Source organism: Lissotriton vulgaris, chromosome 12 (assembly GCF_964263255.1).
Source record: "Lissotriton vulgaris chromosome 12, aLisVul1.2, whole genome shotgun sequence".
Taxonomy (NCBI): domain Eukaryota; kingdom Metazoa; phylum Chordata; class Amphibia; order Caudata; family Salamandridae; genus Lissotriton; species Lissotriton vulgaris.
The window spans coordinates 563,496,714-563,516,279 of record NC_141700.1 but is presented as its reverse complement, the minus strand read 5'-3'; the positions used below and the strand labels follow the sequence as shown (position 1 = coordinate 563,516,279).

Here is a 19,566-nt window from a genome sequence, read left to right as displayed (position 1 = left end):
CGTGACGGAACCACTCCGTCATGAGCACAGCGCCCCCGTGGCTCATGACGGAGTGGTTCTGTCACAAGCATGGCGGCGCCGCGTGACCCCCCTCCCCCCCCCCGCGCCACGGCGGAATTACCGCTGCGGCCAAGGGGTTAAACATCTCCAAAGGTTTATGATATAAGTATCACTTTTTCCCTTCTAAATCAATGTAGTAGCTTGGGTGTTTCCTACCAAGTGGAGAGAATATGACGAGGGATCTGTATTTTTGAAAGATAGCGCAAACATTTCACATCGAATTCTATGGGTCCCTGGTTCAAACTTTGAAATTCAAGTCACTCGTTTTCTTGGATCAGGAAGCCAGTGTGATAGACACCGGGGTTTAGGAAATAGAGAGGAAAGAAGCCATTCACAGGGCTACCTTACATCGTAGAGGTTTCCGAAGCAATATTTTCCTAATGAAAAAGAAAGAAAAGGGACACAGGCCTGTAATAAACATAATAGAATTCAACAAGTGGCATCTTAACTGGCATTTCAAGAAGGAGGCATCCAACTGCTCAGAGACATCCTGCTCCCAGGGAACTAGATCGTCAGTCTGGATCGCAAGGATGCCCACCTGACGTTCTCATCTTCTCTTCACTAAGGCAATGACTTCAATTCCGCTGGACTAGCAGTTCTGAGCTCAGCCTCATTGTGCCTCACCAAGCTCCTTTGGCCTGTGGTGGAGGTCCTGAAGTTCGGGGGGGGGGGGGCAGGTTGATCATTTACCGGAAGGCTATCTGGTGATGGATCAGAGACAAGAGCAGTTGTGGTTCAACTTGAACACAGCTATTACTGTTCTCCAGGATCTGGGCTTCAGAATCAACCAGAAGTCAGAACTGACCCCCCACACACTCTGTGTGTTCTTGAGTTTCATTATAAACCTGGGCACCCATATAACCATATGGCCAGGCTGCCAACGAAGGAAGTGTGGGGATCAAGAAGGAGCTCAGAAGGGTCCTACAGAGACCGTCTTTCCCTCTAACAACTAGTCAAGATTGTGGGATAGCTTTATTCCTGCATACAAGCAATCATTCCAGGCCCCCTGCACTACAGGGACCATCAGTCGTTGAAGTGTACTCATCTGAGAAAGGAGCTCAGCAACTCAGAGAGGGTCACTCAGTCTCAGGAAACCAGGATGATGATCCAGCAGTGGCTGGATCACATGGAGGCATGGAACAGGAGAGCAATTTCTGGTTCTGCCCTGGACCTGGTCATATAGTTGGATGCCAGACGATGAGGCTATGGGGTCAGGTCTTGGAATTATCTATGTGAGTCAGAAGGTCTGAGGCTGAGTTAGATCTCCACATCAAATGCCTTAAGCTCTTGGTGAGATTGTTTGTGGTAAAGTTAATGACGAAAGACAGTGTCCTGCTGCATCCTCTTAAAAATGCATGTGTCCACAGTCGAGTACATTACCCAACTAGGGGGCACTCAATGCAAAATGGTGGCAAAGCTGGCACAGCTGGCACTCCTACCTGGAAATTCTGCTTTCACTCGTAGTGAAGTACCTTCCTGGTCCCCAGAACGTGTGGCGTACTGAAATTCCAGATTTATTCAGGACATGGGCAGTTGGATAATGGACCGTAGGAGTTTCACTGTGCTCATGCAGAGATGTGGACCTTCGTAGACAGATCTGTTAGCATCCAGGCTAAATAATAAGCTCATGGTATAATGTAGCCTCCACTGGACCCCAGGACCAAAGCAGTGGATGCTTTTATGTAGGATTGAAGGTGGGCGTGGAGATATGCCTTTCCTGTGTTAGTGATCATAGTCTAAGTTTCTGCTGAAACAAGATGTCAACTAGTTGATCTGATCCTTATGACTCTGATCTGGGGATTGCAGATGTAGTTCATGGCACTGTTGGAGTTATCATGTTATTACACAGCGGCCATACCTCAGTTTCAGTCTATCCTTAGAACAGTCAGGGTAAGCCACATCCATTGGTGCTGGAAACACGCTTCTTATAACTTTTAACAGAATTAATAATTAATTTAGGGATGCGAAATTAATTCGTTCTATATAGCCACCTATCACAACTCCTCCTGGTGGTATTGTTATTAGGTTTAATCAGTGTCCAAAACTGCAAACAAATGGGAGAAAAGATGGACAGGGCACATCCTCTTCCCTGGCCCCTGATGGCTGAACCAATGTCCCACTTGGTGATTCTAAGAACATTCTGGCAGAGGAGACAATGCGATCACGATACACACCATATGAAATCTCCACAATACCTCCTTGTGTGCCTTTTAGACTCTGCTGTTTCCTTTTCAGACCAGCTCTGCCACTAACCCTGTACATCATAGTACTTAGCATGTAGTCTAGCCTTTGAAAGGCCAATCTTACAAAGATTTATTTTTTCACATTGGCTCTTTTCTTATATGTTTTTCCTTGTTTTTTATTAGGATCAGGTGGTGTAACTAGAGTCTAATCAAAGGCCTCCCATTTACAAGGCCAGACCGGAAATCAAAATCAGTCTTGGCAAGAAATGTTCAAAACAGCCCCACACTGCAGAAAGTCGCTAGTACAGAGCCAGAGGGGTGTAAAAGGGTCATGGAAGCCCATTATGCACTCAAGCCGCCCCTTAACCTACAGTCTACCAGTAAAATGCCACAGCAGCAGAATGGCCATGAGAGAGCAGAGCTCTCTTTCAGAGGAATCAGGGAGAGGTGAATACTCACCATGGGGGTGGAAGGGGAGGTCAACTAGTTCTTGAGATACCCGGTTGCAAGGGTCTAAGCAGGGGAGGATGTTGTTATTTTATGGCCATGCAAGGTATCACAGGAAGCAATCGGGATTGAGAGGAATTTGCGGTCTCAGTTCATAGGTGCTACAAACTGCAAGAATGGTGGTGCTCTGCTGGTTAATACACGTACAAGGCGCTAAGACACATATACAGAACACCTTTGTCTCTAATAACAAACATAACTACTGAGTTTTGGAAATGTATTTGAACACAGGGGGGTGGTTGATGCCACAAAACCTCAGGGCCACTTTGTGGCTATACAGTCTGAGTTCACAGGTACATTTAGTTTAAAGAAACAGCAGTAGAGAAGAAGTCATGAATATCCAGGTTGCTTTTAAAAATTCTGCTTATCTATTCTTGTATTTCATCGTTTAACTTTAGATCCTGTTCCCCCAGGGACAGAACGGGTTAATTCTTAGAAATTGATAATTGTATGGTTATTACCATAATTTTGTTTTTCCTTCTTCAAGACTAAAACTTCCCATTGTTGTGACATTGTATTTCAGAACTACATCTGGACTCACACCAGCACAGCGCCCACCTGAGGAACATGGTGAACCACACCTCCGTCATCATAAGGGTGACTCGACGATACTCTGGAGCACACCACCATTGTAATTCTGAATTACATCTGGACTAACATCGGCCTACCACCCACCTGAATAGCACGGTGAACCACACCACCATCATCATGAGGGCGATCCGACAATAACCCTAGATCAAAACACCACCGTAATTCAGAACAACATCTGAACTCATATCACCCTACCACCCATCTGAATGACACAGTGAACCACACCACCATCATCATGAGGGTGATCCGACAATACCCTAGATCAAATCACCACCGTAATTCAGAACAACATCTGAACTCATATCACCCTACCACCCATCTGAATGGCACAGTGAACCACACCACCATCATCATGAGCGTGATCCGGCAATACCCTGGAGAAAAACACCAGTGTAGTTCAGAACTATGTGTGGACTCATACCACCCTCTGAAGGACATGGTGAAACTCAAAGCCATCATCATGAGGGTGATTTTGAGATATTTTGGAGCAAAACACCACTGTAATTCAGAACAACATCTGGACTCACATCTGCCTATCACTCACCTGAAGGACATGGTGAACCACACCGCCATCATCATGAGGGTGATCCGACGATATTCTGGTGCAAAACATTGATGGAAGTTGGCCCAGACCTGGAAAAGAAATAGACATGTCTCACAATGCAGCAAGTTCAGACAATACGAGACAAGGTTGCAGCATTTTGATTTCAGTCAGGAGAGTGTGGTGGCCAATAATGGAGGAAAAGAAGTTGTGGGCAAGTGAAGACACCAATACCTGCAAGCCTGCTGATAAAAGGCGGTGGGATTGTGCTACAAAATATAGACACTTACAGAACAGAGGTTATAAGACAAGTCTCAAATACAGATCACTACTGCAGACTCCCAACCAATCCCACCCGAGGCCTGCAGACAGTCATGAAACAAATCACCACTGAGGCATTTGATACCGGGTTCCTGAGCAAACATGAACTCAACTTCCTAAATGTGACCAATCCAAGGACCCCGGTAATTTATACCCTCCCAAAGATTCATAAAAGACTGGACAGTCCCCCAGGTAGACCGATTGTGTCGGGCTGTGGTTCTGTCCTCGAACCACTAGGACATTATGTTAACTTCTTCTTAAAAGACTTTGTGCCCAACACCATCTGCTTCGTCAGGGACAGTATGCACATGATTAACTTGATTGAGAACCACCATTTCGACCCTGAGAGAGAGACTCTATGCACTCTGGACATAGAGTCTCTCTACACCAACATACCGCAAAGAGAGTCACTCCTTGTTATGAAGGCCATACTCAATAAAAGACCACGACCACACATAGTACCTACCTTATTCATTGTACAACTGCTTGAAATCTGTCTGACACAGAATTTCTTTATGTTTGATAATAACTACTATCAACAGGTCCGTGGCACTTCCATGGGTGAGATTTTCGCACCAACTCTAGCCATTCTGTATATGGATTGGTTAGAATGCAACACTATCCTCACTGACACGAACCCATTCCACCCTGGGCTATTAACGTGGAAGTGGTATATAGACGATATTTTCCTCATCTGGGGCGGCTCAGAGGATGCCCTCCGAGCCATGTTACACTGGCTAAACAACAACTGTAATGGTCTCACTTTTACACTGACACATAGCAGGACCAGCATTCCATTCCTAGACCTCTGCATACAAAATAAGGATGGACTGCTCTTTACATCCTTATTTCGGAAACCAACAGAAAGAAATATGCTACTGAGCTATAACAGCTGCCATCCCAGGGCCCTGAAAGACAGTCTCCCGTATTCTCAATTCCTGAGACTGAGAAGAAATTGCTTTAAAAAAATGACTATTTTACTGAAGCTAACATTCTCTCAGCCAAACTTAGATCCAGAGGTTACCCTCGCCGCTTGGTTAAAAATGTAATGAAGAGGGCTTGGTGCTGCCCTCGTGAGACCCTACACCTAAGAAACCATCCGAGAAAATAGTATGCGTCACGACCTACTCCACCATCTCCAACAGAGTCAGAAAAAGTATAAAGAAGAACTGGCACATTCTCATCTCTGGACCGCTTAACTGGGCGGTTCCCTTATTCGCATTCAAAACGAATAAAAACTTGAAAGACCAGTTAGTGAGGCGAGGGCAGCTCTCCCCTCTACGACTACCATCAATACCACTATAAATGATCTCTGGGGTCTTCCACCTTTGAGAGGCCATTTCAAATGTGGCGCATGTGTGGTCTGTGACCTATGTATTGATTGCAAGGAATTTGTGTTCAAAGGTGTGAAAAATGAGCTCCAGAATTTCACTAACTGTTACAGCTGCAACATTGTTTATGCAACTTTTTGTCCATGTAATCTTATTTATGTGGGTCAGACTAAACAAAAAATCAAACTGCGAATCTCACAGCACCGGAGCCGGATTAAGTGCAGAACGGCCAATGCCCCTTTGGTGGAGCATTTCATTGACAAGGGACATAATGAAAACGAAATTCGATGAACCGTGATTAGTCAAATGACTTTACCCCCAAGAGGTGGTGACCTGACAAGAATGCTCAACCGGGAAGAGCTAAAATGGATACTAAAAACGGACAGTTTGAACTCTGGCTTAAATCTCCAAGAAGAGTGGACCAGCTTGATTTAAAGCCAGTCATGGCTTCCTCTGGTTACTCTTAATGCTTTAATGCTATTTGTGGCTTGTCAGTCAAAATTAATCCTGTAAATATGATGTCCATATGAAATGTACTTTCTGTTTTTAATCACTATTCCTTTCAACTGTTTTATAGACACTTCACTAATTGGCACTATCACCTATGACATAATTCCTTCATACCCTTCCCTTATAACGAACCATTGTCTATGTTCATGCCTTCCTCCCTAGCGTACCATCGTTTATGTTCATGCCCTCACCCTAACCCACCATCGTATCCCCTCCTCTATTTCCATGCTCTCAGTATGACCAATCAGACCTCACTTCCCCGAACATAACGTAGCTCTTCCCTACAATCCCAGTCGCATTGCAAAGGAAGTTACTACAGCCGACTGAACCGGTAAGAGCCCACGAGCAGTTTCCGTTTTTACCTTTTTATCCCTACTCGAGATAACAGGGGCTTAAACCACCCGTTTATCTCCACACAGGCACTTCCACCTTACCGCGCTTTGACCCACGAGTCATCGCGGTCCAGATCTGCACCCGATTGTGGTAAGACTCCCATTTGAGGGCTCCGTTATTTTCCGTTATTACGTGATTGTATCCAATTCACTGTTAAATCCCAATCTCCCCCCAGGGCTGCATACTCCTTATACCCAGCAAGGCTGCCTACACGAGGCAAACGTCCGGCTCAACCCGAGCCCTCCGAGGTTTCCATCCTCGGTAAGCAACCCCCTTCCTCACACCATCATCACGCGCCAGCTGCACAATGTTCCGGTTACTCCGCTCACATCTCATTTTAAAACACATCCTACATATATGCGCCGTTTTTCACTTAGTCTTCACTGCGTCGCTCTCACTGCTTTCACTTTAAAAGAATCCAGACACAATACGCAACAGACACCAAACTGAGGGCACCGTCTTAACCATCCTTGTTATACGGCCTCCGCCTTAGGAGCCTCAGTTCCCATCACGCTGCCAGGTACGCTCACCTAGGTTCTTCCTACTCGACCTCAGACATTACTAGCCTCACTCACTGTCACCTGAAGGCCACGCGTGCACGCCGCTCACTTGACACTCCTTCTCGCGTTAAACGCCGTCGTGTACTCTCGGGCTCTCTTCGAGCTAGGAACAATCTCCTTTAAACTTATACCTAGTTCACTGGGCACATCTCCTTGTGGTTAAACAACGTCTTGTATTTACGGGCATCTTCGAGCGTTTAAATCGATTTTAGTCACAACTCAGCCTCACCTTGTGATGTAAACATGGGGTTACCATAACTTCTTTCACACTGCGTGCACAACCCACTTTACACCACTGCTCCTCTTTATGAGAAGAGCAACACAGTCACTTGATTACTCTGTGTCTTCTTAGTGTCTTTTAATAAATGTATCTATGTTTTCTTTTTCCTTTCTTCTTCCCTCATAGGCAATGGTCCCCATGATTTAAAAGCGGGACTGAAACGCCGTCGACCTTTTGAGCACATTACGCATAACAATGTTATATATTATGAATATGTGAAAGGGCCTGCTTGAAAACTCTGTGTATCTGTAAAACTACAGAAAATTGCTGCTTTTCCCTAAAAGCCCTGTTCTGTTCTTCGCTCTACTTACTGTATTGATCTGTATGTGTTTGGGTACAGGCTTGTGCCCCACTACGGTGAATTGCTGAAGGAATGCTTTTCCGTGCATCTTTCAATGAGTAAAGATTGAGACCTCTGTCCGGCTGGACATATCAAATTGAATATAGAACCGGCTGTGGCTATATTTATTTTGTTTGAGTATTCCGTATGCATGGGACCACTGTTGTTTTGAAATAATATGTTCCCTGAGGTCAATCAGTCAATCAATCATAGACATTTATAGAGCGCTCTACTTACCCGGAGGGTCTCAAGGCGCTAGGGGGGGGGGGGGGGTGCTGCTACTGCTCGAACAGCCAGGTCTTGAGCTTCTTCCTGAAGGCGAGGTGGTCTTGGGTCAGGCGCAGGTCGGTCGGGAGGGAGTGCAAGGTCTTTGCGGCCAGGTAGGAGAAGGATCTTCCTCCTGTCGTCGCTCTTCGGATGCGGGGGACGGCGGCGAGGGCGTGACTGGCTGATCGGAGGTGTCGTTTGGGAGAGTAGAAGTTGATGCGGTTGTTGAGGTAGCTCGGGCCTTGATCGTGGAGGGCTTTGTGTGCGTGGGTGATTAGACGGAAGGTGATTCTCTTGTTGACCGGGAGCCAGTGCAGGTCTCTCAGGTGTCCGGAGATGTGGCTGTGTCGTGGGACGTCGAGGATGAGTCTGGCTGAGGTGTTCTGGATCCGTTGGAGTCTCTTCTGGAGCTTTGCAGGGGTTCCGGCGTAGAGGGCATTGCCGTAGTCCAGTCGGCTGGTGACAAGGGCCTGGGTGACCGTCTTCCTGGTCTCGGTGGAGATCCACCGGAAGATCTTACGTAGCATGCGCAGGATGTTGAAGCATGACGAGGAGACGGCGTTGACTTGTTTGGTCATGGAGAGGGAGGAGTCCAGGATGAAGCCCAGGTTGCGTGCGTGGTTTGTTGGTTTGGGTGCGGTGCCCAGGGCGGGGGGCCACCAGGAGTCATCCCAGGCGGAGGGCGAAGATCCCAGGATGAGGACATCCGTCTTGTCAGAGTTCAGCTTCAGGCGGCTGGTCGACATCCACTCGGCTACCTCTTTCATCCCTTTGTGAAGGTTGGCTCTGGCGGCGGCGGGGTCGTTGGTCAGGGAGAGGATCAGCTGGGTGTCGTCGGCGTAGGAGATGATGTTCAGGTTGTGTTGGCGTGCGATGGCCGCGAGGGGGCTCATGTAGACGTTGAAGAGGGTTGGGCTCAGCGAGGATCCTTGGGGTACGCCGCAGATGACTTCGGTGGCCTCTGACTTGTATGGTGGAAGGCGGACTCTCTGTGTCCTTCCGTCGAGGAAGGAGATGACCCATTCCAGTGCCTTCTCCTGGATTCCGACTTTGTTGAGGCGCTGCGCTAGGGTGTGGTGGCAGACGGTGTCGAAGGCCGCGGAGAGGTCTAGGAGGATGAGAGCCACTGTTTCTCCGTTGTCCATCAGAGCTCGAATGTCATCGGTGGCAGCGATGAGGGCGGTCTCGGTGCTGTGGTTGGCCCGGAAGCCAGACTGCGAGGGGTCGAGGGATCCATTCGTCTCGAGGAAGGCGGACAGCTGCTTGTTGACGGTCTTCTCGATGACTTTGGCCGGAAACGGGAGCAGCGAGATGGGGCGGTAATTCTTGAGTTCGGTGGGGTCCGCTGTTGGTTTCTTGAGTAGAGCGCGGAGTTCGGCGTGCTTCCAGCTCTCAGGGAAGGTGGCGGTGGTGAAGGAGGTGTTGATGATGTCCCGCTGGTGGGGTGCGATGACAGCGTCGGCCTTGTTGAAGATGTGGTGAGGGCAGGGGTCGGTCGGAGATCCGGAGTGGATGGAGTTCATCATGCGGACGGTGTCTTCGGTGCTGATCGGGGTCCAGGCGCGGAGGGTGGTGGTGGGGGGCGTTGGTTCGGTCGTGTCGGTCGTGGCGTTCGTCGGTTGGGTGCTGAAGCTGTTGTGTATGTCCGTGATCTTGTTATGGAAGTAGGAGGCGAGGGAGTTGCAGAGTTCTTGCGATGGGGTGATGTCGTTGTTTCCGGCGTTGGGGTTGGAGAGCTCTTTCACGATGTTGAAGAGTTCCTTGCTGTTGTGTGCGTTGTTGTCCAGCCGGTCCTTGAATGCAGTTTTCTTGGTGGCGCGGATCAGTTGGTGGTGCTTCCGGGTGGCGAGCTTGAGGGTGGTCATGTTGTCTGGTGTTGGCTCCCTTCTCCAGGCTTTCTCGAGGGCTCGGCAGTTCTTCTTAGAGCACTTGAGTTCGTCGGTGAACCATGGGGCCTTCTTGCTGCCGGGTCTGCTGGGCGGGGTCCTCAGTGGGGCGAGTTCGTCCGCGCAGTTGCTGATCCACTTCGTGAGGTTGTCGGGGGCCTGGCTGGGGTTCGCTGAGCTGGCGGGAGGGTGCTGGCTCATGGAAGCGGCGAGCTGGTCGGCTGTGACCTTGTTCCAGCATCTACGGGCAACCTGTTGCTGGTGGTGGTGGATCGTCGTTCTTTTGAAGGGGAAGTGGACGCAGCTGTGGTCCGTCCAGTGGAGTCCAGTGGCGTGGGTGAAGGCGATGTCTTTGCTGGATGAGAAGACGGCGTCGAGTGTGTGTCCGGCGAGGTGGGTGGGGGTGGACACTAGCTGCTTGAGTCCGAGGTTGGCGAGGTTGTCGAGCAGGGTGGTGGTGTTGCGGTCGTTGTTGTTCTCCAGGTGGAAGTTGATGTCCCCCAGGAGGATGTAGTCAGCGGAGGGGAGGGCATGCGGGCTGGCGAAGTCGGCGATGTCCTCGCTGAATTGTGTGCGTGGCCCCGGGGGTCGGTAGATCAGGGTGCCTCTGAGGGTGGTCTTCGGGTCGGTGTGGATCTGGAAGTGTAGGTGTTCGGCGGTGGTCAGGATGTCGTCGGTGTTGGTCGTGATGCGGATGGTGTCCCTGTGGATGATGGCGATGCCTCCTCCCATCTGGTTGGCGGTGCGGTCCCTCCGGGTGATCTTGTATCCCTCTGGGATTGCGATGGCGATGTCGGGCGCTGAAGAGGCATTCATCCAGGTCTCCGTGAGGAAGGCAACGTCAGGGGCTGTGGTGTCAATGAGGTTCCAGAGTTCGATGGCGTGTCTGTGGACGGAGCGGGTGTTGAGCAGGATGCACTTGAGGTGGTTGCTGCTGTTGGTCGGCTTGGCGGGTGCTGGTGCGAGGCAGGTCCGAATGCAGGTGAACTTGCAGGCGGTGCAGCAGAAGGGTCCGTGGGTGTGTCTCGGGGTGGCACGGTAGCATCCCGGGATTCGGCCGTCGTTGAGTGCGTTGAGGGTGGCGGCGTCTGTTAGACGGACCGGGAGGGTCGGCCGAGATTACGGGGAGAGGTCTCCAGGGAGAGCCGTCTCCAACGACTGTACAGACAAGTAACTTCCCCCCCACAGACGGACACCACACAAGATTGAAGGTTAACGAGACTTTATATGCAATTCTTAGGTTACGTTGGTATGATACAAGGAGGTCTGGACTCAGGGGTCCCCTCGGTTCTAGTCTTTGGTTGAGGAAAGGGGTAGCGGGGCAGTCTTAGTTACCAATGAGTACAAAAATAGCTCTCAATCCTCGAGCTCGGCGTTCTGGATGATCGGGCCGTGGAGGAGCCAAGCAGGTCCCGAGATGGATGAAGGAAGGACAACGGTCCGCGGCGGAGCCTGCAGGTCCCGGTGAAAGATGACGGTTACAACGGTCCGCGGCCACGCCAGCAGATCCCGACGACGATGAAGGATGAAGGTTACGACGGCTGTGGCAGCGCCAACAGGCAGGACGATGGTGCACAGGACAGAGCTACGGCAGCGCCAGTAGTCCGTCCAGGATGAGTTCCTCTTTACGTCTCTCGACTCCAAGATACAACTGCCTTCCTGCTCTGGAGCTGCCCCAGTTATAGGGCTGGTGTGCTTTGATGTCCGGACCCTCGCACTTGGAGGTCGGGAGGTCCGGGATGAGGGAGTCCAGACACCCAGCAGGGGGGTGGAGCCAGCGCTCGGGGAGGCGATGGGCGAGCGGCACTTGGCGGGGGAGAGCCATCGGCACCTCTTCCTCCCATTGACTTGCCAAGTAGCCCGCTCACCTCCTGGGTGGAGGGTGGTGCCGGAATGTCTGAGGCCGGGCTAGGCCCAGGGTTGAGGTCGATCGGGGGCCAGGCGGCCTCGTGGTGAAGTGTCCAAGATGGCGGCCCGGGCTGGGCGCGCGGGCCGGCAGTGAATCGGATCCACGAGGTTAACGTGCTCGGGGGCAGGGGTCCCTGAGGGGACGGAGGACGTGCAATGGTGGTGTGTGGTACTTGCGTGACCGGGCTCGGGCCTGGTCGGGCCGGGGGAGAGCGGCCCTTCATGTGGCCTGTCCAACATGCGTCCCCCCCAGCTGAAGGCGGGGAGAGTTACCCATCCTCTTGGGGACTCTCCTCGTCGAGGCGGAAAAACCGGGACAGGCCATCCGCGTTGGCGTGGTCTGACCCAGGCCGGTGTTCGACTGTGAAGTCCATACCTTGCAAGGAGATGGACCAGCGTAGCAACTTTGGGTTTTCCCCCCGCATATGCATCAACCACTGCAGGGGTCGGTGGTCGGTCTGCACCCGAAAGTGGGTGCCAAAAAGGTAGGGCCGGAGTTTCTTGAGGGCCCATACCACAGCGAAGGCTTCCCTCTCTATGGTGCTCCAGCGTTGCTCCCGTGGTAGGAGTCTCCGGCTGATGAAGGCCACCGGTTGATCAAGGCCTTCGGTGTTCACTTGAGACAGGACCGCCCCAATGCCCTGGTCGGAGGCGTCCGTCTGGACGACGAACTCCCGGCTGTAGTCTGGGGCCTGGAGCACAGGAGCGGAACACATGGCGGCCTTCAACTGTTCGAATGCCGCTTGACACTCTGGGGTCCAGTTCACCTTCTTGGGCTGATTCTTTGACGTGAGTTCGGTGAGAGGCCCCACTATGGTACCATAGTCTTTCACGAACCTTCGGTAGTAGCCCGTGAGGCCCAGGAAGGCTCGTACCTCGGTTTGGGTGATAGGGGGCTGCCAGTCCTGGATGGTGGCAATTTTGAGCTGTAGAGGGGCCACTAGGCCGCTTCCCACCTGGTGTCCGAGGTAGGTCACAGACCCCTGTCCAATTTGACACTTGCTAGCCTTGATCGTGAGGCCAGCTCGCTGAAGGGCTTGCAGCACTGCTCGGAGGTGGTGGAGGTGCTCGGTCCAATGGTGGCTGTACACAGCGATGTCGTCTAGGTAGGCGGCGCTGAACCCTTCGAGCCCCGCCAGGACCTGATTGACGAGCCGTTGGAAAGTCGCTGGGGCATTCTTCATGCCGAAGGGCATGACCGTAAAATGGTAGTGGCCATCGGGGGTGGAGAAGGCAGAACGTTCTTGTGCTCGGGGTGTGAGGCCGATCTGCCAATAACCTGCTGTCAGGTCGAAGATGCTGAGGTAGCTGGCAGCTCCCATTCGGTCGACCAGTTCATCTGCCCGGGGGATGGGATGTGCGTCTGTTCTGGTGACTTCATTCAGGCCCCGGTAGTCGACGCAGAACCGGAGTTCTGGTGTGGTTCCGGGGGCGGCTGCTTTGGGGACCAGTACGACCGGGCTGGCCCATGGACTGTCTGAGGGCTCGATGACCCCGAGCGTGAGCATCTTAGCCACTTCCGCCTGGATTTAGGCTCCAGTCTCTCTGGAGGCGTGGGTTCGAATCCCACCGCTGCCACCAATGTTAGACGGACCGGGAGGGTCGGCCGAGATTACGGGGAGAGGTCTCCAGGGAGAGCCGTCTCCAACGACTGTACAGACAAGTAACTTCCCCCCCACAGACGGACACCACACAAGATTGAAGGTTAACGAGACTTTATATGCAATTCTTAGGTTACGTTGGTATGATACAAGGAGGTCTGGACTCAGGGGTCCCCTCGGTTCTAGTCTTTGGTTGAGGAAAGGGGTAGCGGGGCAGTCTTAGTTACCAATGAGTACAAAAATAGCTCTCAATCCTCGAGCTCGGCGTTCTGGATGATCGGGCCGTGGAGGAGCCAAGCAGGTCCCGAGATGGATGAAGGAAGGACAACGGTCCGCGGCGGAGCCTGCAGGTCCCGGTGAAAGATGACGGTTACAACGGTCCGCGGCCACGCCAGCAGATCCCGACGACGATGAAGGATGAAGGTTACGACGGCTGTGGCAGCGCCAACAGGCAGGACGATGGTGCACAGGACAGAGCTACGGCAGCGCCAGTAGTCCGTCCAGGATGAGTTCCTCTTTACGTCTCTCGACTCCAAGATACAACTGCCTTCCTGCTCTGGAGCTGCCCCAGTTATAGGGATGGTGTGCTTTGATGTCCGGACCCTCGCACTTGGAGGTCGGGAGGTCCGGGATGAGGGAGTCCAGACACCCAGCAGGGGGGTGGAGCCAGCGCTCGGGGAGGCGATGGGCGAGCGGCACTTGGCGGGGGAGAGCCATCGGCACCTCTTCCTCCCATTGACTTGCCAAGTAGCCCGCTCACCTCCTGGGTGGAGGGTGGTGCCGGAATGTCTGAGGCCGGGCTAGGCCCAGGGTTGAGGTCGATCGGGGGCCAGGCGGCCTCGTGGTGAAGTGTCCAAGATGGCGGCCCGGGCTGGGCGCGCGGGCCGGCAGTGAATCGGATCCACGAGGTTAACGTGCTCGGGGGCAGGGGTCCCTGAGGGGACGGAGGACGTGCAATGGTGGTGTGTGGTACTTGCGTGACCGGGCTCGGGCCTGGTCGGGCCGGGGGAGAGCGGCCCTTCATGTGGCCTGTCCAACAGCGTCGTAGGTCCGGCGGGTCGTCTTGCTTCGGCGGGGGCCAGGGGTCCTGGCGCTGGGTGCGGTCCAGGCGCGGACGGGCGCAGATGGGCTTACCTTTGGCGCGCCTTCGGCGCACAATCGGCGCGCCCGCTGCCCGTGACCGCTGCGCGTTCGCACGGTCGCCATATATGGCGAAGTGCGAGGGAGGGCGGAGCAGCTGGGAGGCGGGAGCGGGGAGGGTACAGAAGGAAAAAAGGGGCGGGGTTAGCGGCGGTGGCGGGGAGCGGGGAGGGAAGAGACGGGGGCAACGAAAAAGAGGCAAACAGGCACAAAAGAAGAAATAATTTACAAATAAGTACAATGCCAACAGGGGTACAAGGCAAGATAGCGGGGCACAGGGTCCTGTGCTGACCCGCTTGGGGTCCCCTTGTTGACTTTAATATAATATAGACACCAATACCAGCACAAAGAACAAGCACTGGCGTTGCCGATAGGTCTCGCAGTAGGAAAGTTGGAGCTATTGGTTTTGTAAATGACAAAGCCCTTTATGTTTTTAAAATGAAAACAAAAATAAAAGGCATTGTTATTTGCAATTGTAATAGCTCAAACTCTCGTGAATGCGAGACCTATTGCATTGCATAGCCAATAGGTCTCGCCTTTGGGACCTTATACGTGTTTAGCCATGCAACAGTTGGTGTTGTTGCACCAAGGATATTATGTTGCATAACTAAATACTTATAAGGCCCTAAAGACGAGACCTATTGGCTATGCCAAAACTTGTTTCCCATTTACACCGTTCACCCTCATATACATCTGTAAAGTGTATTATTATTTATATACGTAAAGAAGCTGTTCTGTTCGAATTCAATAAATAAAATTGAAAATTGCATTTGTTTTTAGAAAGGATAACTAAAAGTAACAGCAATGTTTAAATTGTTAGATATTTTAGAGCAGTTGATTTTATAGAATTGCGAAAAAATATCTGGGGTGGGGTCGGTTGATTTTTTTTCACGAGCGTGGCTCTGCATCGAACAGTTTAAACAGCACTGATTTAAGGTCTGGAAGGACTGCACTGTCCCCGGGCTCCCAGTCAATGGGGTCAATTGTACTAATGAGCACGGAAATGACGCGAAATCGGCACAGCCATTGAAAATAGGAAGCGAACCGGAAGTGACGTCGTTTGGGAGGGGAAGTGGCCTTTCAAAACAAAAACAAGAAACGCTGATAGGGGTGTCAATCAAACTTACAGCAGCAACACATGGGCTCGTGAGATTATGTCACACAGGACTTTTGGGAAAGCGAGATAAATATACACTGGGTGTTTGTTCCAGTTCAAGTAGCCCGAGGTGTTAATCCTCCTACCTGCTGCCGCTCCAGACGGAGGCTGCTAAGGAGAGAGGTCCACTGGGCTCAGATACAACTAACAGCCCCTAAATCGAATAGCACTTGCACTCATCTGTCTGTAACATACCACAAGGGCTACTTTCTTTTGGGGACATGGGAGGAGGGATAAGGACGAATTCAGATTGCAGGATTGGGCAACGAAATCTGTGTGAAACAATCAATTGCAACGTCAATATACACATAGTAAGGTTTTGAGTGCTTTCGAGAGATCTGTTTTAGAGATAACTGTGCAGTTTACCGTCATGCACCTAGGCTTCTTGAGTGAATGTGAACTGTTTGTAGCTGCAATAAAAATAAGAAACAATAAAGTGAAAACCGCATCGGGAAAAAAAAAGCCACAGGAAGGGAATAGATGGGAGAGGGAGGGAGAACAATGGCGCATAGAGGAAGTGTCTGCACGGGGGAAGGGGGAGCAAACTCGGACATATTTAAAAGTTATAGCGGGACCCCCCCATAAAGCGGGCGCCGTGCCGAGTTGGAAAACCAAGACAGAAGGGAGCGGGGAAGTGTTTGCTATACCTGTGCTGCCTAAATGAAAGTAAACAAATACCATTTTTTTTATTGCACAACGTTGATAAAGCGGGTGTCGCGCTGAAGACAGGAGGGAGTGGCAAAGAGTTTACAATACCCGAGCGCACAAAGGAACATCGTGGCAGCATGCATGCGTGAACAGCAATGAAAGCTGGGTCCGTTACTGAAAATTCCAGCGAGTTGTCAATCTTACCGCATAAGTGGAAATCATGGGTCTAACGTTCCAATAGTAAATTCCGGTGTCATCACTCTGGAGAGTGTAACGTGCATGGGTGTCTGAAATGTTTGTAGCGTCAGGGTTGGAAAAATTGAAAAAGGACTCATACATGGCGGCCGGGAAACTGAAAGTACGGCCGTCCAGCCATGAATAATTAGGGGAGGAGAAGCCGCAGAGCGCACGCTGGGAGAAGCCCTTTGATGTGGTGGCGGCCGTGAAAAAATGCAATTAGGAGGAAGGGAGGGAGGCTGATGCGCGTGCTTGTTTGGTCACGTGATCCACGTGAACTCGAAGAAAACCGCACCAACAAGCCCTTGGTTTCACGAGTATTTTGAGCACTTGAATTCTCTCCATTTCCCATTCCTTCGGAATGGAAAAGGCGAGACCTAAAAAGACTTTGGGCCTGATTTAGATCTTGGTGGGCTGGTTACTTCATTAGAACAGTGATGGATATCCCGTCCGCCAAAATCAAAATTCTATACGATACAATAGGTTTTATATTTCGACCAACAGGATATCCATCACCGTTGTGACAGAGTAACATGTCCGCTAAGATCCATATCAGGCCCTTTATTGTTAAGGAAATATATTGTGCATGGATTATTGTTTTTTTCTGCTAGAAAGGCTATGTAGGCATCACTGGGGCTGATGAATCCACAGTAAAGGACATAATTTAACCAACATCTTGCGCTACAAAGCCATTAGAGGAAGTGAGTAGTACTGTCAGGAGCCAGTTCATGTCAGAAGAAAACTGTCCGAAAACATACCTTCTTTTTTGTTATCTAAAAATTTGCCATAGCAATCAGAAGGTTTATTAAAGGACTGTAATGGCCTTGAAGGAGCCCTGCGTATCCCGTGGTTAGGATATGTTCAGGAGCAGCTGATCAGGCTAGGCTGGATTTGCTCGCCAACCCAAAAGCTTTACACCCAAGTGATGTGCAGGCTATTAAAGGCATGTTTTTGGCCAGGCAGCTTGGGGAAATGGAAGACAGGGAACTTATAAAACTCACAGTGCCTCAACATGCTCGGTTGACTACAGGTTTGAGGGGGGGAACCCTACTTGTCATTTGTCAATAATACTCGCCATCTTTTTATTTGACCAGATTTAGATGTAACTCCATACACTGGTTCTTAACTGTCCAAACAGGATTTTAAAAGCCAGGAGCCCTGAAACCTTGCGCTTGTGATAGTTTTTCAGAACAGGACATTCTGCATTTTATATTTTTATTTGATTGTTATTCTGCTCTGATGCATACATTTATAATTCCGCTGGTAAGAAACAACCAATTTGTACAAGTAAGGCCTGCATTGTTGTTTTTACAAACCTTAGCCTCCCCTATATTTTGTTTTGGGGTTGCAAGATTCCTTTCAGATGCCCTCAGATTGAGGAAAAAACTATTTAAGGACTAGAGGGATCCTCTACCAATCTCATCACACAGGGTAATTTTGTACTTATTCAAAAGTGGAATTTTACTGTAAAAGTTCGAAATTGTTGAACCTGTCTAAGATAATGCACTGAGGGGAAGCACACTTTGTTACGTTTTTACTTTACATTTGGTAATAAGATTTTTACATTTGTATTTATCCTCCCTGATGAAATTGTGCTTTTAGTTTGTATCTATGTGAAATTTTATACGATTTTATGTTCTATATTAACCGAATAAAGTTTTATCGTGTAGCATCCTAATCCTATTTATGGAAAGGAAGAGCAAAGTGAGTGACTGCCTGAGTGACTGCCTTTACCCAGGTATCTGCTCAGCCCTATGTAATACTCAGATCCTGGCCTGGGAATAGAGGCACAACATGGTACAAGGCCTGAAAAGTATTCTAACAGCATGGCAGGTTGCATGGTGCTGCCCTCTGTGCTAACTTTCTGCCAGGTGAAAATCTTGATGTTCGAACTTGAGGGCATATGTGTGCCTAATTCAGAGTTGTTCCTTAGAAGAAAATTAACATTGCCTCGCTGTATTGCCCCTCCCGTAAGACGACCCACATTGTACCTAGCTCGTTGGTGAGCCTGTAGGTAAGACAGCCCAGGAATAGGGTGGCCTGGATCCTGGCAGCAGAATAACCTAAGGATTCCTGAGAAATCCTACTCCTGGAACTTCTACCTCAATTTGCATGGTGCCCCTCATTCCAAGTAAGGCTATATGTATTTTCTCAAATGAGGGAAAGTGTGATTCTATCACACCTTTATCACAATAGGTCTGAGTGGGCTTCACGCCTATAAGGATTTCCTTATCATATCCTCCTAGAGTGGCTAATCTGATTTAACTATGTCTTCTTAGGATGTGCCCTAGAAAACATGAGTTGGTGGCTACCATCAATACCTTCCATAGTATGGAGTGCCTTTGAGTATTGCAGTTTGGTATCTGAATAGGTATTCTACGATGCTGAGAGCTTTTGTGGATGTGTTAAATCTTAGCAGTGGCAGAGCCAATCTGTGTGATACCCAAAGTTTGCTGCTGGAAATAGATGCTAACACTAAAGAGAAGTTGACTTGTGTATATAGAGAAACAGAAAGATCTGAGACAGTCACCTTATGTCTGTTGATATGTGGAGGTGATGGAGGGGAATGTCATTGTCCAATGTGTTGACACATCAGAGAAATCGCTACAAGCCACTGGTGGAGAAAGGGTCTTATTAGATGGTCATGACGGCAACACTTGTGCTGCAGCTCAAGGGGATCTAGGCTTGTAATCAGTGACCAGTATATTTCTCTGCAGTTGGGAGAAGAACTGCACAATAGCTGATGACTTTCAATAGGTCTATAGTTGCACAGGTCTCCAGGGTCAGCAGCTGGTTTCTTTAGGATGGTGCAGCTCGTGGCAATCTCAAACCTCTAAGGCTCCATCCCTTTTTCAAGTTAAGTTTTGAAGAGCCTAGGGATGAGTAAGGGAATATGGGTATGTGAAGTCAGGCACACTGTAGCCACTCATCTGCTGGTAATGGCAAAGCCGGGAAGAAGTTATTATGGATTTTATTTATTTATTGCATGTTGCGTACAGGAGTCTTCAGATCCTTGCCACTTCCATTTCGGAGATGAGAAGAGCGCATGGGAAGCAGCAAGGAAGCTCTGCTTTCTGATAAACTACAGAGCCTACGTGACACAACA

The 19,566-nt window shown here is 50.2% G+C and overlaps 1 protein-coding gene across 1 annotated transcript in view; it reads right to left on the bottom strand.

Annotated features, from left to right (window-relative positions):
* SV2A (synaptic vesicle glycoprotein 2A) overlaps nt 1-19,566 on the bottom strand; it is a 308,096-nt gene that overhangs the window by 25,456 nt on the left and 263,074 nt on the right. Inside the window, exon 8 of the mRNA XM_086945381.1 lies at nt 3,886-3,974. Within this exon, the coding sequence (XP_086801507.1) occupies nt 3,886-3,974 (89 nt within the window). The remainder of the gene's footprint in view (nt 1-3,885; nt 3,975-19,566) is intronic.